The sequence below is a fragment of the Lentinula edodes genome (genome assembly GCF_021015755.1).
Source record: "Lentinula edodes strain Le(Bin) 0899 ss11 chromosome Unknown C8R40scaffold_23, whole genome shotgun sequence".
Lineage (NCBI taxonomy): Eukaryota > Fungi > Basidiomycota > Agaricomycetes > Agaricales > Omphalotaceae > Lentinula > Lentinula edodes.
This window is the reverse complement of record NW_025764329.1, coordinates 652,178-675,855: the sequence shown is the minus strand read 5'-3', so window position 1 is coordinate 675,855 and position 23,678 is coordinate 652,178. Positions and strand designations below refer to the sequence as shown.

Below are 23,678 nucleotides of genomic sequence, written 5' to 3'. Positions count from 1 at the left end.
AACCCTGCCGCGGAACATCAATGTCACGGATCCACGATCTATCATCATGATCTATTCTCTCCACTTTTTCGTTCACGGGGTTCACTTCGAAACCGTGAATACATTGTGACACATCCTTAGAATGGGTATGTATGTATATATAAGATACAAATAATTTCTGTGCTAGTACAAACTGTCCCGCTCGGTTTTATCTCTCTCCCCCACTTCACGAAACAAACTTACGATGACTGGGTCAACCTCTTCCGACTTGGAAAAGGATTCCATACGTATCAATGAAAATGCTAACGCCACGACAACGCCTCTTTACAATGAACATGTCGATATTACTGGGGTAGATGAGCGCAAGCTATTACGCAAGATCGATATCGCATTGATACCTTGGCTCTCTCTCTTGTATTTGTTGAGCTTTCTGGATAGGACAAGTATTGGAAAGTGCGTATTCATTATGATTGTGAAACTCTGTACTCAAGATTTGACGTAGTGCCAAGGTACCATTCGCCACCGAACCTCGGTCCAGTGTGCCTAACGATCTTTAGCTTTATAATCTCGAGAAAGACTTGAACATAACTGGTAAAAGAATTCCTCTGTGTTCATCCCTGGAGGCATATGGATCAGCACAACTAATTCTAGATTATAGACACCCAGTATCTTCTCGCTTTGACCGTGTTTTTCTTTAGGTATGAGTTTCTCTGTAGTCGACCACAAACATCTGACTCAGTCCACTGACTGACAGTTATGCCATTTTTGAGGTAATAACCGAGTCTTGTCAATGACAAACGCTTTGACGCCATGTTCTCATTCACTTCAGGTCCCGTCCAATGTATTTTTGAAACGTCTGCGTCCTTCGCTCTGGCTGTCCGGTCTCATGTTCTGCTGGGGAATTATGATGGTCAGTTCAAATTCGTGGTTGAATGTTGTAAACTCATACTTATCCTGACGATTCGGTCCAGACTGTGCAAGGCCTTGTGCACAACTTTGGAGGTCTGACAGGTGAGGATCATTCAACTATCATAATGCCTGAAGCGTGTTTAAAATACTCTCGCCCGGATAGGGATGCGATGGATGCTTGGAATGTTTGAAGCAGGTTTATTCCCCGGTGTCAATTATTACTTATCTTGGTTGGTATATGTTCAGTAAGTTTCTCGAACAGTGGCTAATTCCACTCGAAAGCTGGTACAAGCGCTCCGAGTTTGGTATCCGTGCAGCAATATTTTTTTCGGCCGCTACCGTATCTGGAGCTTTCGGTGGTTTGCTTGCTGTAAGCGCCACTTTTTGCCAATTTTTTGCTGAGTTCATAATGCCCTTATTATTCTGCTAGGCTGCCATCTCCAAGATGGATGGGATTGGCGGAAAACCTGCTTGGGCTTGGATTTTGTTCGTCAAAGGTTCTCTCATCGAAATCTCCGGTCTGATTGCTTTGATTTAGCATCCTCGAAGGCTTGGCTACTGTTATTGCCGGTGCTCTGTCTTTCTTCATCATTCAAGATTTCCCTGATACTGCGAAGTTCTTGACTGAGGCAGAGCGAACGGTTGTCGTTCGTCGGCTTCAAGGAGACGATCAGTTCAGTGCTGCAGGAGAGAAATTGAGGATGAAATATATCTATAAGAGTATACTGGATTGGAAAACATGGATCGGAAGTGAGTAATCCGATCATTAACACATTGCTTGAGTTTTACAAAGGTTTATGTAGTGATTGTCTACGTTGGTGCTGACATGCCTCTAGTTCAGTCAAGATTTATACGCAAGTATCTATCAATTTGACTCAACTTCGTTTATAGTACGCGTTCTCCCTCTTTCTACCTTCTATCATCAACCAGGTATGTAATTTCTCGTCCACTCGCCTTCGCTAATACTCATCTGTGTGGGTAGCTTGGTATGATCTCCTGCTATGCGATGAGTTGGTTCTCATCGTGCAAAAAGGCTTCAAGGCCACCCCCGCCAATCTCTTAACCGTTCCTGTGTATGCCTTTGCCTGTCTCATTACCTGCGTTGTCGGCTTTCTGGCAGACAAATGGGGTCGTCGGGGATATTTCAACTTGTGCGTAATTTTTCTTCCATCTCTTTTTCGTCTAGCTTAGGATGTCAATATCAGGGTCTTCCTGTGTCTTGGTGAGCGAGATCGCGTTGAACTACCTATGAGAAAGATATTCCTTACAGCGACATTCTTGAGGTGCCGCCGGATACATTATCTTAATTGCTTCAAGGAACGCAGCTTTATCTTACTTCGCTGTATATCTCGCTACCTGGTACGTATTTCCGTTACCTCCGGAACTCCGTTCCCCGTTAATTATCGCTTTGCAGTGGGATTTATCCTGTCATTCGTGAGTTCATTTGGTGGAAATAATAGGCCCTCCTTGTTGACCCGTATGTTCCGGAACGCAGCGAACTCTATGTGAGAGCTTATTCCAGTTTTCGTCGATCTATTCTGAGCTCGTCTATATCAGTGCGTGGGTTTCGAACAACGTAGAGGGTTCCTACAAGCGCAGTGTCACGCTGGCAATGGTGATCAGTTTGTGAGTAGTAAATCCTTCTTCTTTGGCCAATACTACATGTTGAAAATTCATTAGTGGAAACATCAATGGAGCTGTTAGTTCTAATGTAGTAAGTTTGTTCGGTTTTATACATTACTCACACACAGTGATAACATCTGGGATCAGTACCGCGCCAAAGATCAACCATGGTATCCACTAGGTATGAAAATATTCTTCACTTCTGTCTAAGCTATTATTTATTCTCTCCTTCTGCAGGACACGGTGCGCTATCAGTGTTTACTTATTTGGGATATTTTTTCTCAACTAACCAAAATTCAATGATAGGATTGGTTCTACTCTACATCGGATTGGGACTCATCTCCTCCACTACCTTCCTTGTGCTCCTCAAAAGAGAAAACGCAAAGCGAGAACGCGGCGAAAGGAATGAGATCATTGGAGATGAAAAATCCAGTGGCCATGAAATCAATGGCAGATACGAGACGGTAGCGGATGCAAAAGCAGACAAGGGAGACGAATGGAGTGGCTACAGATACACTATATGAATAAATGTTACTTAGAATCATCAGATACAAATTACCATTGCCAGAAGGGAACGAGTTACCTACTTCTGGGGAGCAATTAGGGGCTTTCCTGCTCAATAACGTAGACGTTTGAATGCCTTGTGAAGTGTCACGATGTACTCACCCATACAAGACATGAAAGAGAACTAACTGGGAATACTTGTACGCAACTATGTACATGTTGGACCGCAGACCACAACAAGAATTATGAGATATTGAAATATGAAACTAACTACAAAGGTGACGATGCAAAGGAAAGAGGAAGACTATGATGCTTGCGAAAATGCTAATTAGAGGGCAAAAGGTTTACCGATGTTAATTACCGATATTGTAACAAAAAAAAGAAATTACGGTAATTCAAACACCAGCACCATTGTTCCAGAAGCTAAAATAAGAGCCGGCAGAGGAGACAATGCCTACTGCCTTGCCTACAACACCTGTGTCATCGTTATCAGAATCTTTCGTTGAAATAGAGGTACCGGATAAAGTAGAACCTTTAGGCGATACTGGAGGCGAGGAAGAAGTGTTGGTGTTTGAAGGCTCGCTAGTGGAATGCGATGGATATGTCAAACGGGGTGATGATACATGAGGATCAGGTATAGTTATTGGCGACTTGCCGTTCATTCGAGCTATAGCATGGGCAGCACCACTCATACTAATAACTGGTGAATTGGTGGGAGTAGATTGTGACGTACGGACTTGTACTTTAACGGAAGGATTATCCACTGATGATTCGAAAGTATCAGCATGATCATACTGAGGCACGACGGTTTGAGATCCAGAAGATGAGGAGGAGACGCTGGATGCAGCATCCGGGCCCAGGGAGCTGACACACTCGACCGCGTCAGGACTGAGACTATGGCTTAAATGTCTCTCCGTTCGCTCTCTACCTCGTCCACCATTGCGATTTGACCGTTCTCGTTCTCGTTCCCGGTCACCTCCGCCTCGTCCATTGGCACTGTATGCAGAACCAATTCCTTCGGGGGAAAGACTTCCTAGAGGAGAACTGTGATTTGAGCGAGACCGAGATCGATCTGGCAAGGAGGATGATGTTCTGCTTGCTCTGCCGCGCGAGGTAGACGGTTGCTCCGCGGGAACGAATTCACGGCCACGTAGAGGAGGTGACAGTAAAGAGGATGATGAAGGAGGAGGAGATGAGACGTGCTCTGCTCGTCCAGGGACAGAAATTGCAGGAGTACTTGATTGGGAAACATACGAGGGTGAAGGGGTACGTGAGCGTGATCTTGATCGTGACCTCGACTGACGTTCTTCATCGACCGCTTGAGCATTGCTATTGCCTTTGATTGTCACCGGGCTCGAGACGGCCTCGCTAGACCTTTGTGGTTTACGTCTAGCCGAAAACTTGGTTTTTCGGTGTGCGAAATCTTCCCCGAGGTCAGGCCCTCCGAAATAATCGTAAGCATCCTCCTCAGCAACGTCATCATCATCATCTTCCCGATTGCCATGAACATTCACAGCGGGAGTTCGTACAACGATCGGTACAGATGATGACCGCACGCCCAGAACACCATCCTTATCTGAGCCGATAGAGAAATATGCCTCATGGTGACGATACACCTTGTCCCCATTCTCTGATGTTCTTTCTTCTACTGACCCCACAGTTTTGTCACCGCGTACGTTGTCCGCATCCTTCTGGTTCGCATCCTCCCGAAGCTCCACCTCGGCTTCCGAACTGAGGCTGGTGTTCGAATTGACGCGAGGTATTATGGAGTTCCCATACCTGGTCGTGGCTGGTGGCATATAAACCAGTCCAACAGGTGTACTCCCTTCACTCTCGTTGTTGCTTGAGCCGATATATAACTTTGCACCCCCTGGACCGACATGGATATTGCTACCATCATCACTAAAATCGTCTCCGAAACCCTCTGACCAACCACCGGATGCAGGCAAGCCATAAGGCGATTGTACACCATGGACACCGAACCCATCCCAAGAAGTCTGGCTGCCTGTCTTGAGCATTGTAGGTGCTATAGGTGCAATAGAAACCATTTCCTTGTCTGAAGAGCTTAGTGCTGTAGACGAGCTATTACGACCGAGGGATATCGAGCCTTTACGGGGAAGGGAGACATTCTTTGGCCCATCACTTCGCCTTCGACGGCGGATATTAGGAGGAATGTTTTTATGATTTGATGAGGCGGAAGCAGAGGAAGCAGAGGACGAGGACGATGAGGTGGATACTTTTGAGGTGGACCGAAGTCGGGCGCTATTCTTGTTATCGAAACTGTCCCGTCTCGAGCGCATTTGGATGATACCCTCCTCTTCCTCCTCCTCCTCATCATCATCACACGCACTTTCCCCGAGAACTTGATCAGCGTCGGACTCGGAATCCGTGCTGATAGCGCATTCGTTCAATCCCCAGTCTCCATCAAACCCGTCTTCGGCGTCCTCGTCATACCTTGATAGGAGGTCAGATGAAGATCTTGCGAGAAGATAATGAGGACTTACCCGTCATCATAACTTGCTTTGACAGAATCATGAGTTTTGGCATACCAGTCTTCCTCGACATCGCCGAGGATCGCGGCAAACGTCGTTTCTTTAGGCTTTGGCTGGTCGATAGCTATGCATTGTTCGACAAACGTGTTGAAGGTGATATGCTTCTTTTTGTGGCCATTGCTATGAATACCACCAGAAGGAGTCACCTCAGCAGAGCCGCCTCTAGGAGAAGAACTGGAAGAAGAGAGTTCGGCCTGTTGACTCTGTCCCTGAATGTGGGAGGCAAAGTAGCCACTCAGATTTGTGGCGCTATACACGTGGTGAGGCGAAGTATGTGATTGTGACGCATTGGTGTTGGAAGTAGGAACTACATTAGCTGCACCAGTGGGCTCAATGCGGGGAGGAGAGTCCTTTCTAAAAGCTCTGTTTGGTCCCCATCGCGTGATATGCGTGTCAGATTTTGTCTGGGAAAGAGAGGGCCGCGTTGGGTGAATTGACGCATCGGGATCGGAAGCTTCCCGAGACAATTCCTCGTTTCCGTCCGATTCGTTGTCGCTCTCAGCTGGACTGAACAAGGGACTAGGCAAATCGCCTGTGAGCATTTCGCTGATACTCCTATATTTCAGTATAGATTTGTGCTTGGGTTCTGAAAGGTCAAAGCGGTCATGAGCAGAAGCTGTTTTGTGTTCAGTCTCATCAGGCTTTGGTTTCGGTGGTGGTGTCCACTCTACGGCAGTGTGTAGGGGACCGTAAAGCCAAGTTACGTCAGAATCCTTGAGCCTGGAGAGCCGATATCAAGGTCGTGGAAGATTAGTTGTTAGAAGCAAATTTGAAAGTCAAGACAGCAAGATTACAGACCAGTTAAGTGTCTCCGGACTGACTGTCTTCAACTTATTTCTTTGTTTCCACCAAGTTCTCCAACTAGCGTTCTCAAGCCGGACGCCGTTCGCAATCTCATTTTTCTGCCTGGTCATGTTCCGCCATGATCGCCAGACGTCCTCCTCCTGCCAGTCATGGGTAAGATAGTCAACTTGTCCCCTGGGAAGAGTTGAGAGCGACGAATCGTCGGGAGCAGCATTGGAGCCAACAGAGTAGAGAAGAACAGGGAGATAGTTGGCCATTATCGGAGGATAAAGATATGGAAGAATATATCAGCTAAGGGGTTTAGATAGTAGATAAAATCGTTTTGTGGCAACGAGACGTTCGATTGAGGTGTCCGAGTTCAACAAGCCGTAAAAAGAAAAAGCCAAAGATTCTACAAGCAACCAGCTTCCGAAGCCTAATATGCTGAGGGCTGTTTATCGAGCGAGTCCACAAGACTGCCGTGTCTGTTGTCAGTAACGACAAAGAGAGACGGTTGATTACCGCTGGAGTGTGGTGGAAGAGATAGACACAAAATACGAATTAGGCTTGAGCGTGACAGGTTGACCGGTCCGCAGCTTGCCGAATCCCGACTTTTTCCATCATACGCCCGTTTAAGGTTGCTCCGACCCGACTCTATCTTCATCAAATTCTCTCTCCCTGGCCTTTGTTCCGCCCGGCCTTCAGCTTCATTGACTATGCTTAGGATCTAGTCGCAGCTGGCTAGAATAGCGCATGTACATACAAGTACAGGCCTCGGATGCTACATCGCTACATCAATCAAACTCAATTGTATGATGCATTGTGCGCCACTTTTCATATTCATTTCGGGTAATGGAAGAAATAAACCAATGATGCAGTAATCATTTCACAAAGCAACACTCATCTTCTGATTCACAATCAGCGCAAGGTCTGCACCGACTAGTGGTACTTTCCGTACCGGTTAACATACGTGAGCCGTGCTATGTTTATGCAACAGAATTGGCGTGCGTGCGGTCTTTGAAACCACGGAAAGGTCGGAGGCTTGTGAATGTTATGCCAGCATCTGTCTCTCCCCCCTTCTGCCTCATTGATCATATCAAGGTCCGTCACTCTAGTACCTTTGGCAAGAGGCTGTATTCTCGGAGCACTTGTACGCAGCCTTGCATGTTGTGCCCTATCATTAAATACTTCACGGGGCGAAGACTCGGGTCTACAGGCCCTAGTGAGGTTTTCTGAGGCTCAGCAACCCAAACAATCCGGGGAGCTAATTTGAGATCATGGTCAGCAGGTCGGTCGTTTGAAGACAGTTAATAGTTATGCTCAAGTAATGCTCCACATATCCTCTTTGATTTGTTCATGACACTTAAGACAGAGTGAATTTTGCTTGCACTTGCCAGAGCTGTACAACAAAGACTCCGAGCGCAAGGCTGAGATTGATGAGTCTTTGTCACCTTGAATTTTGAGCTGTTCCCGAACTGTAGCAATGCTGCTATACAAAGTTAAACATTTCAAGTAAAGAACAGAATCACTAACATTTTCCGATATATTTCCATCGATTTTCCAGAACCCGAAAGAGGCTTGAGTGCACCAGTATTGCAGAGTGATATCATCAAATTCTCCAAACTCAAGGCCCTCCAAGGCCCAGGGGATCAATCCAGGGGCAATATTCTATATTCAATGGTCATTGCCTGCCCAAGAAAAATCCATACGGCCAACCCCGATGTTTTGCATTCAAGAACACGACACTTGTATGACAGACGCGGGCGTCGAGAATTTGCTTCCTTAAAGCCCATGGAAACACCAAAAGCAACCACACTCATAAATTTATGATTCCAGAGTCTGCAGCCGGCTATGCAGGTTTTGTCGTAGAGGCTCCTCTAAATGCGACCCAAAAGCTCCTTTGAAAGATAGCTTTGTATATTCCACGGAACACATCTACTAACATGCAGTGGTAATGGCAATTCGTGGCTATCCCGGACCTAGAATTCCCTAAATAGTTACGACTTGAAGCCATTTTTTGACTAATTGGTTGGTGCTATCGTGCGTTCAGAGTTTCCCGATCCCATCTAAGAGCACCTTGGTTCCCTTTGCACCATCCTTCTCTCCTTCCTCAATCGCCTTAAGCGTCTCAGACGTAGACAGCCACCGTTTCAACTTCTCTCTCGAATCCTTCACTTCCTGAGTGGAAGAAGCATCTTCTCGAACGAGTGCTTCACACAGTTGCGCGACAACAAAACTTCCGTTTCGTTCGCCCTTGGTGCACATATCCTTTATGACAGCACCATCGTCACCGCCGACTATTTTGACGAATTCCACAGCAAAGGTTGTAGAGTCCCATCTTGGACTTATCTCTACTGTTCTGAGGCTGTGATTGAAATGCCCGCCTTGGAGGAGATTTTTGTATAAGCGGGAAGTATGTGGTAGGTCAAGGGGATGAACAGGAGTCGATAAAGATGAAGGAGAACTCGCTGATGAGGTGGAAGAGGCAGGGTACGGTGTAGTAAGGCCTCGGAGGAGAGCTTGGGATGCGGATGATTTATCTGAACACGACCAAAGGTGAACCAGTGATCAAGAAAGTTGAATTGCTTAGAAAAGCTTACCCCCTTCAGCATGGAGCATGATATCTGCGATTATCAGACTCTCAGCAGCTTCTCTTGCGAGCTCTGCACCATGTTCCTCAACCCAAGTCAAAAGCGCCTCGCTCGCTCCACGGCGAACCTCCTCTTGGCGAACTTCAGGTGATTTTTTACTTGTCCCGTCTCCTGTCGTCATTGCACTTTCCCCGTTACCTTGTTTCGTTGAGCCAACTCCGTCTCTGGCATTATCAGTGTCCCCGAGTGCGCGTATCTGTGCTATCGTGAAATATCTTCTACTCCGTGGAATGAGCAGATAGATGATCGCTCGTCGGCCTTGAGGAGACTTCACAAGGGTATTTAGCGTGTTTGGAGTTGTGATGATTGAAGCGACACTTTTTTGAAGGAGTTTGGTGTCACTGGTGGAGGAAATAAAGATCGTTAGCTCAATGGTAAACAGTGGAAGATGAGCATTCACTCAATGACATCAATTGCGGTGAAAAGCACCATTTGCGCTTCGTCATCCAAGCACATCCTCTCAATGTGAGGTTTTAGGGTTTTAAGGATCGTTTTACGGTCCTGGTTTTACGTCAATGAGCAGGTGCAGGAAGAGGCAGCGGAGGAAGTTTTACCTTCGCATTCCCCCTCGCCAAAAACTCCCTTGCGACCCGAGAGCCATCCTTAGTGTGTACCATTTCAGGAAGAAGTTCGGCGCAACTAAGATAGCGAGGCAAAATGTCATTAAGTCGCTTTGAACGAAAGGTGCAAGAAATACTTTTCAAACAAGTCCCTCCGTAGCTTCTCCGCCTCTTTCGCAGCATCCTCGTCTGCTATAGAATGATGATTATTATTCATTATTACACTGAGTGTAAGTGAGACGAACCAGAATCTTGCGTTCTTCCGAGAACATCCAGGTATTCCCATGTCGCGCAGTGTACGATGGCGTGTCGGACAGCGCCTTTGTCTGGATTATTGAAACTACGAGGAGATGAAGTTCATCTTATGTGACGCATAGGAAGGTAATGAAAAAGTTCCATACATAGAAATCAAATTTTCTTTCACAGCCGCTAAAACTCTAGCCTTTTTCTCCTTGTCGCTACCCATAGTTTCAAGGACGCCAATCAAACCCTATAAAAAGATTATCTTCGATTGACCCAGCAAATACAGATTGAAAAGATGGATCTCACCTTTGGACTTTTTCCTTTATCGTCCTGTTCCTGCTTTTGCGAGAACAATGCTACTTCCTTCCCGTAGAATTCCTTCACCAATTCAGCTCTTTGCGCACCGTTCGCATATAATTCAAATGCGTCAGCCAATACCCCGCTGGCTTCTCTGTGCAGAAGTAGACGAGAACGAGAAAGTACATGTCCGTGAAAAGATGATAGGATGTCCGCCCGATGGGAAGGAAGGAGTCGTATAAGTTTCAGAAGGAGGAACTGAGAGACAATCAATATGTATAACCAACCAGTAGCAGTGGACCCACGTACCTTGGCATACCGGTTCTTCGCTGAATCTGCATAACTTCCTTTCAATTCTTCACAGATTTCCTCTCTCTCTGCTTTACCGCCGTACTTGACAAGTGTTTGGATGATACGTGAAGCATCATGTTTGAATACGATCAATTTCACCTATCGAAAAACTTGATCCAGAATCGGTACAGAGATCCGAATCCAACCTGACGCACCTTTCCTCGAACGACATTCATCAATTCAGTTATGTGTTTCTTCCGTTCATTGGCACTTATCGACTGACTTCTTGCTAATGCCCATACCCTCTTGGCCTCCGAGATCAAATCCGAATGCGGTTTCGCAGCTTTTCGAGATTGTTGTAATACTTTCTGGGCAATGTGGCTTTCACGGGCGGATGTTTTGCCTTCTCCGGAATCGACCTGCATGGCATTGTCATCGTCTACGGCTTGGCCATCAAAATCGACATCGTCCTCCGCATCCTCCCAGTCATCTTCATCGTCAGTGTTTTCACTGTCGTTCGGAGGTGAGGTTGTGAGAGTAACAGGTATGCTGCGTTTAGCCTTTTTTGTTGTATTCGTATCTGGCTTCCCGGTAGCAATATCTGTTTTTTTAACTTTCTTGGGTGCTGGGCCGGATTGTGATTTTGCGGGGCGCTTCTTGGTAGTAGTTGCTGCCATCGTAAATTGCGATTACCACTGGTTGTAAGGCTATTCGGTGAAGTTTGAGGAGAGCAAGCTACATAATGCACTTTTCTTTACTGCCTGCCGATGTTGCAAAAATCACCCTCTCACGGTCGAAACAGGCTCTATCGATCCCGAATGTGTGGTCTGTGTTTCTGCTCAATTTTGCTACTCAGAATAATCTTTTCGTACTTACAAAATCAGCACATGTTTAGAAGGAAGAGAACGACTCAGAACCGGAGGGTTTCAAGCTCCAAGCTCCGTTGCAATTGGCTTATGTAGGCGTAGTCGGACTTGCAATCGAACTTGTAACGGCGTAGGAAAATCCTTTTGCACTGGTCCTCTGAACTTGACTCATCATGCAGACAATACAATGAATAAATCACTACTCTGATCCAAGGATTAATTAGGTGACCCGGGCCTCTGAGATTGTGGGTATGCGATCGATCTATTGATGTCAGTGCTAAAGGCAATGGAAAAGTTGGTGAGATCCATTGAGAATGGGCAATGGGCAATGAACCTGAAAGCCACCTCTCCCGCCATCGCGGTGGCTGCTGAAAATGTGCAACACCCCTTCACTTCGTCCTCTGACAACAATCTTTCTCGCCGTGTTATCCCTCACCTTCCTCCTCGTGCCAGTCTAGCTTCCCTCGCGAGCTTTGCTTATGACAGTTCAATGTTGGACCCGAAGCATTCTCATATTTCAGCTTTCCATCTCCTTCAAACTTCTGTGTTTTTCGGGAAATCTGCCTTCTATAACACTGAGAAGAACTCTGTAGTGGCAAATGGGTGATTGCACAAATAACGAAGGAATTGAATCCAGCCGCCCCGCAGCCACCTACATCCTTATCTTGTACGGAATGATGAATATCTACCATGACTAGGTTTGGTTCAAGAAGATATCTCAAAAGTCATTTTTTGCATACACATCTGCGATTTCTGCAGAGGACCTGGAGAACCTTCCTGAAATGACAACGGTTGGTCTCTCAGGCCTCAAGGTGGCGGTATGCGTGTCTTTTGGAAAGTAAGTGCAGTTTGACAAGACTTCGGACACTTTCAGAGACGAAATTGTCATCTCTCGACTCTTTATGCATCAGGGGCGATGACTTGGGCCAGTTTATTCCATTTTTTTTCACAGTGCAGGATCTAAACTATTCAAGTTAATGCTGAAGGGTGCGATTTGTGATAGACATGGCTCACATTCTCGATTTATATTCTAATAGCAAGTCATTGTCCTACCTCCTCAAGACAGAATCACAATGGCTCATCACTCCTGAATTACCTTGAACAGTTGATATACCAATGTTACAAGTCTTCTATGAATAATACATGGCAGAAACAAGAATCTTTGGTAATGAAAAACTACAGTTCATGGTATCCAATACATCCAATCATTTCAGCGAGCTGTTCACGGCGGTCTGCAGTAAGATGAGGAATATTGGCAGGCAGGATTCCATGATTACGGAGATAAGTAGTAGTTTCTGGACCGCTGAGTGCACGAATGTCAAGCATGGTACTGAGTACTGGAAGTGGAGCACGGCCTGGAGCCTAGCCCGAAACATTAGATTCAAATAGGGCAGCATGTATTAATGTACACACAGCTTGTGAAGGGAGCGAATTATCCAAGAAACGAACTTCGTCATACGGTCTCCCAACACCATTACCTCGGGTTTGGTTGACAGCCTGGTAATCATCCATTAGTACTTCGGTTTTTCTGCGAAGCTGTGAAATTTACAAAAGCGGAACGCCTATCGATTTGCGCGATCTGTGTCTGCATCCCTTCTAGAATGTTGAGGATGTTGAGGATGTTTTGCTGTCCATTCTGTTGTCCAGCGAGCAGCTCTGCAATTCCAGCGACTAGGGGAGCAGCAGCTGTGATATAGTACGTCAGTACATTAGGCAAAAGGGTTTTTAAAAAAGGATATATGCTCACGAGCAGGAGCAGGAGGGGCACCAGCACCATCCAGAGGCGGAAGTTGTGACAAGTCAAACGCTGCAACTAATTTGTGTTCATAGCGTGTAGCATCTGCATAGTGCAGCGAGGTGACATTGGGGTTTTTGGAGGCTTCAAAGATGTTTAGTGAAATGGAACAGGAAAAGCAAACAAAGAAATTACCAAGCTCGTCACACAGTTGCTTCTTATACTTCGCGCCGTTCATGATATCGGTCGGTGTAGGTGGGTTATTTGGATTTGCAGGGCGGAGGACATTCTGAGGACTAGGAGGTAAAACTACCTGGGTGAGGGGAAGAGCCATGATGGTGATGATCGACAATAAAAGAATTCTGTCATGTGGTCCTGTTTATCTCGCGGCAGGCGCTTTCAAATATTCACTCTTTTTGTCGCACTCCTCGATACACGAGGGTCATCTCGAAACTATTCTCGAACGGCATTGACAGGACAGTGTGAAACAAAATGCGAAAACATCTGCGAGGATATGGGATCTATGTATGGGAACAGAACTTTGTTGTATATCATATTATAAGCAGATGGCGAATAAACTGATGCAATGAGGATCATCGGCTTCATTTGACTGGGACATGGCGAAATTCTGTGTACGCTATGTACGCTCACCTATCATATCATATGTCTGAAAAAACGTCGTCATCGATTGGACGAGACGGTTGCGACGTAGCCTGCAAAGAGGTAGGTATGTAAGCACTTAGCAGTTACAAAGACAAGAGGATAAAGGTCAGATAACACAGATCTCCGCAGTTCACGTATGAAAATACGTTGCTCGGAAGAACGAAGGTTATGTGTTTATGAAAATGGATCATCAAGCAATTTATAGCAGAATGAAGGGATCGAGAAAAAAAGACTCACCACGTCATCGATCCGTTGTTGAACAGGAGAACGTTAAGACGAAGTGTCCTATCTCATAGTCTGAAAATGCGTAGTTGCTTCCTAATGCTAGGCAATTGATGACTTGAGGTTGTGAAGACAAAATTTAAAACGAACAACAAAGAACGGCGTCGAAGAGAGCGGAAATAGTGTCCATAGTACATATAAACGTCGTGTTCGGGATAGAAAGTGGAAAATGCAAGCTAAGTATGTAAATCCCTCACCACCGAAAGAGATATCACTCGAAAAATTGTAAAACGATGACTATTAAGGCCTAAGGGTTCATTCCGTGTTCACCTTGAGATCAGCTCGGTCTCGCTAGGTGACAAGAGCCCACGTCTGCAGTATAAGCTCTGTAAAATGACCATAGATAACAGTGAGTTTCATGGAGGTTCAAAGTGAGATTAAGGAAAGAAGGAAAAAATATTTCAGCGCTCCATGCTGCAAAAAAAGTCACGTGAGGTCGGAGCTTCAACTCTTTATTATCTGATTAGTACTACATAAGGCGCGGTGCGACAACTACTAAATCCTCGCCCAACTCCATCCTTCGTTTTCCGTGAAAGTGACTATGATATCGACGGGCTCAGCGCTGAGTGTGCTTGTCAGTACTATGTCGGTACAGTATTGAAAAACACGCCTCATTCGTCCCCTTTCGTACCTGATTAATCTCAGCTTATCTAGGCTTATCTCTGTCTAAACCCTACAGCACTCAGGCGCTTTGGAGTTAAAGATCCAGCTGGGGTCGGATGATGAGTGCAAAGTACGAACCATTAACAGGGAGGGAATGAATGTGGAGCTATGATACAACGTACCCCTTTCTTTTCCAATGATCTGAAAGTGCGCATGCCTACAAAGCTTTGCAGCTTTTTGGTTAAATTAGAGCTGTATGTATCGTTTTTAGCAGATTTTTTTTGTACTATGCTGATAAATCTTCTCAGTCGACCGCTCCTACTTACTCTAAGGCTTGCGAGCCAAAATGGCATAGAAAGTGGTATATGCCTCCTTCGAAGTCTTCCATTCTGCTGCTGCCCCCTGCACCAGCGAGTCATATTCCTCCACGGTTTTGACAATCCCGTACCCTCCTGCTTCAATCACGGGTACCTTCATACCCATCCAAAGTTCTCGCCACATTTCGCTATCGAACCCTTTGACCTGAGTGAACTTGTGCGGTGCAGCGGCATCCGCCTCCCCTCCAATCGGGGCATGCCTCGCTTGGCACTTTATATCCACAAACCCAGCCTCTTTGAGAATTAATGGAAGGTACACCGAAAGATCCCCGATGACCCCTCTCTTATCATACATCGTGTTAATCAAGAAAGCCAATTTCGTTGAATGTGGGCCTACACTCCACGAGCCGAAACCTTGCGCCTCGATCTCGACTAGTTCAACCCATGCGCCAGGTTTTACGACTCTGAACAATTCAGCAACGGCTAAATGCCAAAGAGCGTCGTTCATCGCAGCAACCAAAAGGCGTTGATGGGCGAAAGAGAATCTCTCGGTCCATTCGGGATTTGGGAGATTGACGACGGAGTTAACGGAAAACTTGATTTCCGGTGGATGGGTGGTGGGGAACTGTTCAGAAGATATATCAATGCATTCTATATCAAGTGTGATGCCGTCCGCGCGGTTCGTCTCGAAAAACTCAAGTGCCCAGATTCCTGGGGATCTGTGGGTTAGTTGTGGATCATAGAATAGAACGACAGATAGCAGATAGACGGGCTTACCACTCCCTGCAGCACTTTCCAGGACACGGTCGCCGGTTGCGAGATTTGTCGGTGCTACGGATAGTTTACCTCCAAATGCGTTGGTGATTATGTTATGTTGTGCGTTCAACCTACGGTTACATTCAGGTTGGTTTACTTGACACATTCAATTCTTCGGAGCATTACTGACCTTCTAGTTTCAACATCGTCCGCAGGGAGAAGATACTGTGTTGAAGCGTAATATCTCTTGGAGAGTTGCTCGCCCATTGGAAGGAGTGTCGATGTCATTTTTTCACAGCAGGAATTCTTTTATATATAGTTATGATCGATAAATAAAAAACTGATCAGCAGGTTTCTCAATCGATAAGTAGAAATCCATGGCCAAGAACTTACCTTCGAGTTTAAGAGTTTTTCTAGTGGCTTGCTGGTACGTCTTAACAATTAGTAGGCGGGTAAGGTACTGTCCTATAAATATCGGTAAATGCACCCATTTCTTTCATCTGTTTCCTTCGGGTTTCGTTTCATGGGCCTCCTCCTTGGTTGTCCTTTGCACGTGAGCTGAAATTACTCCAACCGATGTAGTCGCCGGAAAGCTGACACAGAGTCGCAAGCATTCGGCGGTGTGAAGTTATCGCGCGCGTGTGAAAGATATCGAACAATCAGCGCGATACATGATTTAATTCAAGCCCTTCCGCCAGATAGCAAGATAGATATTTATAAAAGGGACATTCCTGCTCATGCCTGATTTGAAGAAGTCTGAGAAGTGCTGCTGAGGCTGAGAACGGACAAGCAGATCAGGCTCAGTTGATATCTTCCTTGAATGTACTGCCATTAAATGGACTTGTCCATTGCCAACCGGTTTATTCATCGAAGTAGTGGATTCTCCTGCTCAGCGCTCAGAGGTTGGGAAATTGGCATTGGCAACCGGCAATGGATTTGAGGAAAGCATGATTTTCCCACGCCTTTTCTTTCCATGTTTCTCATCCATAACGCGTCAAATAGGTTCCTCAGGATTCCTTCTTCTGTCCCAAGGTTAGCGGTCGGCTGCGGAAAAGGGCGCACAAAACTCGCCCATGTATCCATACTCATTTCCCGCTCAAATTTCTCCACCAAAGAACCCAAGCGAAAACCCGCGTTAAGAGAGAACATCTACACGATTCCCAACCTTTTAACCGCGTCACGGATTCTCGCATGTCCAGCAATAGGCTGGTCTATCCTCCAGGGACAGTTTGACCTTGCAACTTCTCTGCTTGTTTACGCAGGCCTCACCGATCTGGTCTGCCGTTCTCTGTTTTGACGCGGGGTACCATTGATTTCTGAAATGCAAGCCCAAAGGCTGACGGCTGGATAGCTCGCCGCTTCAAGATGAACTCTGTGCTGGGCACTATACTTGATCCTGCAGCCGACAAGGCGCTGATGACCACGTTGACGGTTACCTTAAGCATGAAAGGGATGTTGCCTAGTACGTAGCAAATTATACATCTCCTTCTGACCTGTGTTGATTCCTCGTAGTTCCTCTTGCAGTCCTTATCCTAGGCAGGGATGTTCTCCTCAGTCTCTCAGCTTTCTACATTCGATATACTTCGTTACCCCCACCGGTAGGTTTACTTCTCTTCAATTAAGTTTCAATTCATGCTCGATACAGAAAACCTTTTCGCGATATTGGGATTTTGGAATACCTTCTGCAGAAGTACGCCCAACCGAAATCAGTAAGGTATACTGCGTTTTAGTTTCCTTCTTGGCCGATATCTGACTGCTAAGTAGGTAAATACTGGTCTTCAGCTCCTGCTCATGGGAACAACAACAATAAGCCCATTGCTTCCATGGGTCCTTGATGTTCCTCTTACCGGGTTACAGTACGTCGTTCAATTTGCCTTGATCATTTGCCTCGTCATATTCAAATGCAGATGGATTGTTGCGACAACGACGATCTGGAGCGGTATCTCCTACGTATTTGCTAAAGACGGATACCGAGTGGTAGCAGAAAAGCAGAAGGAAGATAAATAAACACCTGAACAGCACGAGTAAACGTTCGAATGGACACGATCGATTTTGCAATCGCTATCAACTATCATATACAGTAGTGTACAATTAACAAATCAAATGCCCCTACTGATATCAAAACTGAAATACAATACATTACAACATACGAGAAAAACATTTGGAAGAAAGGTGGATCATGATTTCGACGATTTAGCCGCCCTCCTTTGATGTACATTATCCAAAGCAGCAGCGATCGCTTGTCTCGACGCATTTTGCTTTCTCCACTGCTCACTTGCCCGTCTGTACAGAGAACAATGGTCAATTCAGAACTATCAACTGGGAAGGGATAAACATTTGCTTACCTTGCTCGAACAACGAAGATAATCGACTGAATAATGGTTTTCAGTCTGGGTTTCGTTGGTCGAGAAGGAGGCGCGGCCACAGGGAAACCAATTCTTGCGATTGCAGCAGAAATGGTTTTTTCACTGTAGATAAACGGATGAGCTCCTTTACTGGAAATCTGGAGGAGGTCGCGCACCTCTTTTCAAATTTATTCAGCAGAACTAGGAGATAGTGTTTCTGGTAGGCTAAATCGAACCGCATCATTGATTCCCGAGTGAATTTAGCTTTGAGGTAACGGATTTGCACTATCAGGCCCTTAGCTTCTTTGTTGTGCTGGAGCTTGAGGGCGGATAGCTGGCGGTCATCCCTACAACACCATCAGTTGAATGGACGATCACACGTACACGATGGAGCCAGACTTACATCGCACAAACGTGGTTCTCCAATTCTGCTCTCGCTTCGAGCGTCTTCGCACGTTGACCCTCTAATTGTTCAGTGAGTAGGCGGATCTGCGTTTGAGTCTGTTTCCTGGCTCGGTGTATTTTGAGCTGCTCTTCTTGGTGTTCCTTCTCCAACCTTTCCTTCTCTAACCGGAGCTCCTTCAAGTCACGACCAAAAGCCTCCGCGCTATCCCTTACACGCCTAAGGTCAGCCTCTAGCACGGCGACAGTCTGAGCGACATCACTCCGCTCAGCAGCAATTCGATGTTTCTCGGCTTCGACACGGTGGAGTTCCCCTGAACGATCAGAGAGTGCTTTACGGAGATCTTCTATTTCGCCCAGATATAAGTCGAGCTCATGACGGTGCTTGTCGTGTGTTTTTCGAGAAGCTGCTTCGCTGTCGAGGAGTCGGTTGGCGTGCTGGAAGATACGGCCGTTAAATATTTGTACTAAAGGATCATAGAAGAGAGAACAAACCTCTGAGATCTCAGAGTATCGTTGTTGGAGTTCCTTGTAATCTGTAGCAAGCAATGCTCGTTCTTCCCGAAGCTGGTCCATCGTTTCCGCATTCTCAGCAACTTTGATCTCGAGGAGCTTCGCCCGTTGGTCAATGTTTGCATTGACTGAGTGGGGATTCATGAGCAAGTACTCGACCATCAATAGAGTGTGAGTCTACCTCGTAGTTCGTTTTCTAGTTCTTTATTCTCCTTCTTACATGACTGTAACTGTGTTCGTACATCTTCCATGTCCTGTAAAAGTACTTGAATTTGAATATAATGGTCTTCAAAAACAGGATCAAGCAAACTGACCGTTTCCGTACGCTGCAATTGAACGAAGATCTGCTCCTTCTCCCGATCGACACGACTTTGTTCCGCGGTCATGTTTCTTAGTCGAGCCCGTTCTGCCTTGAGATCACTTTCAAGCTCAGTGATGGTGCGTCGGGCTTTCTCGAGGTCCTTAAATTATATTCATGTCAGACAATGGTATGCACAATGCACATGTGAACGCGACTTTCACGTACCCCTTGGATATCTTGACGAAGGCGGCCATTCATCTTCTGAGCTTCGGAAGCTTTCGATGCTTCTACTTTTATGTCCCGTACCTCAGCATTCAATCGATTAGCTGCATCCTGGAGAACAGCCTTCTCTCCAAGTAGTTTTCGCTTTTCATCTTCCCATTGCTTCTTGGTTTCCTGCAGCTGAGAGTTAACGGTTCGGAGGTTTTCTCGCAAGGCATCGCTGGTCTTGGTTGGAGGTGTCGGTGGTTCTGAGGGCAGGATATCGTTCCCTGTTTCAAACAGACTACTATCGACACGAGGAAGACATAAGCGAGTTTGACAGGATCGATTGAAAAAAAATGTACGCTTACCTTTCATCTTCCGAAAGATGTATTATATTGCGAACATCAACCTTGGTTAAGCATTTTTGGCATCGGATCCGTTCCAGGCGACGAAGTCTACGTTCTTCTCTTCGGGACAAACGAGCAATGTGGTCCTCCAGCGATCTGATTTTGGAACGAGCATCTTCGAGTTTTTTTGTCAAACCCACGACACCCAGACCAGCATCCTCAAGCTTATCGAGTTTATCGTCAATACTTTCGTTGGCACGGTCCAATTCCCGTTGCAACCTAGAAATCTCTGCAACAAGCGGGGAACCATTGACAAGATCCGCGGTAGTGCTATTAAGCCATGACATCTTTGACAAAATGTATGAGTTAGAGTCGGGTCATCAAGCGGTAACTTACATCTCGTAGAGGTCCACCTGGAGTTTTAGGAGCTCGAATGGACATCGAGAGTGCACGACGATGCATTGGAGAAATACCACTGTTGTTGATCATCTTGCTTGGGGTGTTAAAGTCGTTCATCGTCATTCTTAAGGCTTTGATTCGCTCGGATAAGGCTTCGTTCTCCTGCTCGAGCATTTCGATCTTCGCGTCTTTCGCCTTGTCAACAGCCTTCCGTGCGGGAGACTGGTTGAGTACAGTATTCAATCTCGCAATCTCCTTCGTGGCATTGTCGAGTTCTTGCTCGAGAGCTTCAATTTCTGCTTCATGAGCGGCAACCTGTGCGGCGGTGGCAGAAGCCAAACGAGATTGATCGATGGACCTAGTGCTGAGCTCCTTCTGACGCTCTTTCTCTCTCTCAAGAGCGTTCAGTTTCCCATTCACAGCAGCGAGGTCATCCTCATCCTCAGCCATCTTCTTTTCTGCAGCTTCGAGTGCCTCCTCCATTTGCCTTGCGAGTTGAGCAGCCCTTTCAGCTTCCTTGGCCAGTTGCTCACCTTGAGCCTCTCTATCTGCCGCAACCATTTTTAGATGTTGAACCTCCTCTTTGGCAGCCTCGAGTTCCTCTCCAAGGGCTTCAGCATGCTCAACGGCGGTAGACGCATCCTCCTCGATCTTTGTTATGTACTCTCGGGTAGCACTTAACACCTCCTCAGTTTTCTGATGAGCCTGTTCCAAATGACGGACCTCAATCCGTTGAGCTTCGATCTGTTGATCCTTGGACTCCAGAGTCTTTCGAAGGTCAACAAGGATGTTTTTATGCTCTGTGAGATTGCGCTCGAGACCATCAACGAATTCCTCGGACCGTACGAGTTCCTGCTCTAACTCTTCGATCTGAGAGTTGGCATTCCTCAAGTCACCCATGAGACAGCTCACTCGATCGTTTGCATTTCGCAATTCGCCACCTAGATCCTGGTTGTTTGCTAAAGCGCCCTCGGCCTTCTCTGCCCTTGCAGCAGCGTCATCTCGTTGCGCCTGAGCTTCCGCAAGCTTCTTTTCAAGGTCCTTCGCCTGTCCTAGAGCATCTTTTTCTGCATTCTGTGCGTTTTCTTGGGCAGCATGTAGTTTGTTTTCTAGATCGCGGACAATGTCCTCAACACCCTTCTGAACCTCACTCATCCTTTCTTTCCATCTCTCCTTATCCTTCGCCCGCTCTCGGGTTTCACGTTCCAGAGCATTCTCTACTTCTTCCTTTTCCTTCATACATTGTTCAGCCTCGTTTTTGAACGCGTCTACCATTTCTTCTAATTCTGCCTTTTCTTCCATCCATGCCTCATTTGCTTCCTCCTGTAGATCGCCCAAGTTGGAGACAGCGCTAAGGCGTCTACTACCCCCGCTTTGGCGTCTAGAGCCCATGGCGGATGCCACGGGAGTCGGCGGAATACTAGCTGAACTTGATTTGCCTTGATTTTCCTCCAGAATACGATTGCGTTCCATTAGTGCCTCATTCTCCTCCTGAAGTTTTCTGTTAAGCCCATGCAGATAGGTATTCAGCTTGTTGGCATTAAAACGACCAACCCCGTGTCCGGGTGCGTTTCCACCGAAACCCATCGCTGGATCGAAGGAGGTGTTTGCTCGAGGATGCGTTGTCAAATCATGGGATGAGGCAGTAGAGACAAATGAAGCACCATTCAATGCCGCTTCATCGTACGGAGAAAGGTGGGCCACGGAAGCTACTGGAGCGGGTGTAGACCACGGTAGGTGTTCGTTGTTAATTTCGTCGTTATTCTCAGGACGAACGGTACCATCAGTCTCTTCGCCAGGTTCAGACTCCGATGTTGAAGATGATGAAGTCAAGGTGTGAGCCTGAGCCAGCGGGTGTGACAGTCGGCTACTAGGCTTGAAACGGGGTCTAGGAGTTGCCCCAGCAAAAGCTGAGGGGAACGCGATCGGCGTGTGTTGAACGATACTTCGACTGGCAGGTCCAGGTATAACATCCATCATACTGGGAGTATCTGGGACGATTCTGTCGCGAGGATGAGGGGTGGGGAATTTCATCCTGGGGCGCGTCGTCGAATTGATTACAGACAAGAAGAATGAACGCCTGCGCGTTTGAGGTGTCATAGGTTCCTCCAAGGACATCTCTTCGTCGTGTATTGCATGATCTTCTCTATGTGCCTCATGGGATTCATCAGATGAGCTTCCTTCTGGTAGATTGAATCGTGCCCTCGGGCGAGTAAAAGCAGGAGTAGGCGTTGCCATCGAGGTCGCAGGTGAGGAAAATGCGCTCGCAAGACCTTCGGGAGAACGTGAATTCTCGTTCTTTATAACGGCGTAGGGCGTAGGGCCATCGTCGGTAGAAAAGGTATGCTCGGAAGTATCTTCCTTACCAGCAACAGATCTCTCCACGGACTCGTCCCTTCCCTCTATAGCCTCTGATCCTGACTCAGCGAGATATCTAATAGGAGAATCATGTGCATCGGTAATATCCATCGACTGGGTGTTGGTCGAAGTGTTCGGTTCAGATTGATTTAGACTGATGTTGGGCTCCGGGCTTTGTGGAGCGGGAGAGTTTGCATGAGAGGGCGGAAGAGGAATCGAAAGTCCCTGAATTGGGGAAACACTGGTAGAACGGTCCATGGCCAGTGATCTACCGCTTCGAGGTGTAGAATTTGAAGGAGATGACACAGGCGAAAGAGACGTCCGTGACAAGGACGGTGTCCTGGTTCTTTCGAGCATGGGCCGTCGCATAGAGACATGACGAAATTTACTGCTGAGCGGTGTAGGCTAGGTATCGTGTTATTTAAGTATACAATTGTTAAAATCCTACACGTACCTTTGGTGAAGATTTCAGAGAAACTTCGTAGTCGATGTATGACTGCTCTTTGGGAGTACGGCCGCGTTCTGGCTCACTCTGATACGGTGAGCTGATCGATTCTAAAGCATCAGTTAAGGAAACGTCGAAATTAGCGTCTTCATCCATCGGCATTCGTATCCTATCGGAGGTATATGTATATCCTTCAGGCGCGCTCTCTCTACTTCCTACAAGATCATCGTCTATTTCGCCAGATGAACAGTCACTCCGGCGTCCAATGTCGTCGTCTGGAAGTGACGGTATCGCGCTAATTTCAAAACTATCTGGGTAGTTTCGGCGGGCCGATAATGCTCTAGAGATGCTAGAATGAGCTAAAGAAGACCTTCCTGAGCGAGCGAGCGAGTGGGCAAAACGTGTAGTGCTGGAGGTGCTCGAAGTGGCACGTATGGTTGAGGCATGATGGGAGGAAGCAGCTGGTGTCGAGTGAATAGGGGAGGCTATGTGCCCAAAGCTTGGTTCTTCGTTTACTTCGTATTCGCCGTGATATGGTCGTGGATCATCGCTAGAGATGGAAATTTCTGCAGAATCATCGAAGCCTGGAACCGAAGGCAGTGAAGGCATATCCCGACTGCCTTCCGCTTCAATCCTTCTCCATATCCTCGAAGGAGTCTCTAACATTGAGGCCATACTGGCAATAAACTTCGCGTCCTAGTTGGTAGGTGGGTGATCCCTGCGTTTGATGGGTTGAATTCTAATATGAAC

The 23,678-nt window shown here is 46.6% G+C and overlaps 8 protein-coding genes across 8 annotated transcripts; 2 read left to right on the top strand and 6 right to left on the bottom strand.

Annotated features, from left to right (window-relative positions):
• Positions 1 to 137: 137 nt before the first annotated feature.
• C8R40DRAFT_351965 (MFS general substrate transporter) lies at positions 138 to 3,169 on the top strand. The gene is made up of 23 exons (XM_046234807.1): positions 138 to 432; positions 482 to 488; positions 537 to 570; positions 638 to 677; positions 734 to 749; positions 809 to 889; positions 951 to 990; positions 1,052 to 1,118; positions 1,171 to 1,258; positions 1,319 to 1,374; positions 1,427 to 1,638; positions 1,692 to 1,723; positions 1,780 to 1,818; positions 1,871 to 1,874; positions 1,922 to 2,039; positions 2,206 to 2,247; positions 2,303 to 2,322; positions 2,384 to 2,393; positions 2,446 to 2,514; positions 2,569 to 2,602; positions 2,659 to 2,692; positions 2,749 to 2,754; positions 2,818 to 3,169. The coding sequence occupies exons 1-23, from the start codon at positions 224 to 226 to the stop codon at positions 3,033 to 3,035; spliced, it is 1,476 nt and encodes a 491-aa protein (XP_046085209.1). The 5' UTR covers positions 138 to 223; the 3' UTR covers positions 3,036 to 3,169.
• A 1-nt stretch (position 3,170) lies between these two features.
• C8R40DRAFT_352199 (uncharacterized protein) lies at positions 3,171 to 5,415 on the bottom strand. Its single transcript, XM_046234808.1, has one exon. The coding sequence runs from the start codon at positions 5,313 to 5,315 to the stop codon at positions 3,411 to 3,413; it is 1,905 nt and encodes a 634-aa protein (XP_046085208.1). The 5' UTR covers positions 5,316 to 5,415; the 3' UTR covers positions 3,171 to 3,410.
• Positions 5,416 to 5,515: 100 nt separating this feature from the next.
• C8R40DRAFT_1048345 (uncharacterized protein) lies at positions 5,516 to 6,628 on the bottom strand (the record flags this gene model as incomplete). Its single annotated transcript, XM_046224493.1, has 3 exons — positions 5,516 to 5,761; positions 5,825 to 6,287; positions 6,366 to 6,628. The coding sequence occupies 3 exons, from the start codon at positions 6,626 to 6,628 to the stop codon at positions 5,516 to 5,518; spliced, it is 972 nt and encodes a 323-aa protein (XP_046085207.1).
• A 1,768-nt stretch (positions 6,629 to 8,396) lies between these two features.
• C8R40DRAFT_1048527 (armadillo-type protein) lies at positions 8,397 to 11,069 on the bottom strand (the record flags this gene model as incomplete). Its single annotated transcript, XM_046224509.1, has 10 exons — positions 8,397 to 8,890; positions 8,951 to 9,342; positions 9,402 to 9,502; positions 9,556 to 9,640; positions 9,699 to 9,750; positions 9,807 to 9,901; positions 9,963 to 10,051; positions 10,111 to 10,359; positions 10,411 to 10,551; positions 10,608 to 11,069. 10 exons carry the CDS (start codon positions 11,067 to 11,069, stop codon positions 8,397 to 8,399), a joined length of 2,160 nt encoding a protein of 719 aa, XP_046085206.1.
• Positions 11,070 to 12,434: 1,365 nt separating this feature from the next.
• C8R40DRAFT_1070581 (uncharacterized protein) lies at positions 12,435 to 13,327 on the bottom strand (the record flags this gene model as incomplete). Its single annotated transcript, XM_046226247.1, has 5 exons — positions 12,435 to 12,620; positions 12,672 to 12,755; positions 12,808 to 12,944; positions 13,006 to 13,137; positions 13,189 to 13,327. 5 exons carry the CDS (start codon positions 13,325 to 13,327, stop codon positions 12,435 to 12,437), a joined length of 678 nt encoding a protein of 225 aa, XP_046085205.1.
• Positions 13,328 to 14,868: 1,541 nt separating this feature from the next.
• On the bottom strand, positions 14,869 to 15,881 carry C8R40DRAFT_1172041 (uncharacterized protein; the record flags this gene model as incomplete). Its single annotated transcript, XM_046231810.1, has 2 exons — positions 14,869 to 15,745; positions 15,805 to 15,881. The coding sequence occupies 2 exons, from the start codon at positions 15,879 to 15,881 to the stop codon at positions 14,869 to 14,871; spliced, it is 954 nt and encodes a 317-aa protein (XP_046085204.1).
• A 706-nt stretch (positions 15,882 to 16,587) lies between these two features.
• On the top strand, positions 16,588 to 17,621 carry C8R40DRAFT_1172040 (CDP-alcohol phosphatidyltransferase-domain-containing protein; the record flags this gene model as incomplete). Its single annotated transcript, XM_046231809.1, has 6 exons — positions 16,588 to 16,890; positions 16,950 to 17,076; positions 17,127 to 17,212; positions 17,260 to 17,328; positions 17,379 to 17,470; positions 17,522 to 17,621. 6 exons carry the CDS (start codon positions 16,588 to 16,590, stop codon positions 17,619 to 17,621), a joined length of 777 nt encoding a protein of 258 aa, XP_046085203.1.
• Positions 17,622 to 17,955: 334 nt separating this feature from the next.
• Positions 17,956 to 23,603, bottom strand: C8R40DRAFT_1048408 (uncharacterized protein; the record flags this gene model as incomplete). Its single annotated transcript, XM_046224500.1, has 10 exons — positions 17,956 to 18,082; positions 18,136 to 18,306; positions 18,363 to 18,799; positions 18,857 to 19,002; positions 19,056 to 19,128; positions 19,189 to 19,335; positions 19,401 to 19,680; positions 19,748 to 20,073; positions 20,123 to 22,888; positions 22,938 to 23,603. 10 exons carry the CDS (start codon positions 23,601 to 23,603, stop codon positions 17,956 to 17,958), a joined length of 5,139 nt encoding a protein of 1,712 aa, XP_046085202.1.
• Between the last annotated feature and the right edge of the window lie 75 nt (positions 23,604 to 23,678).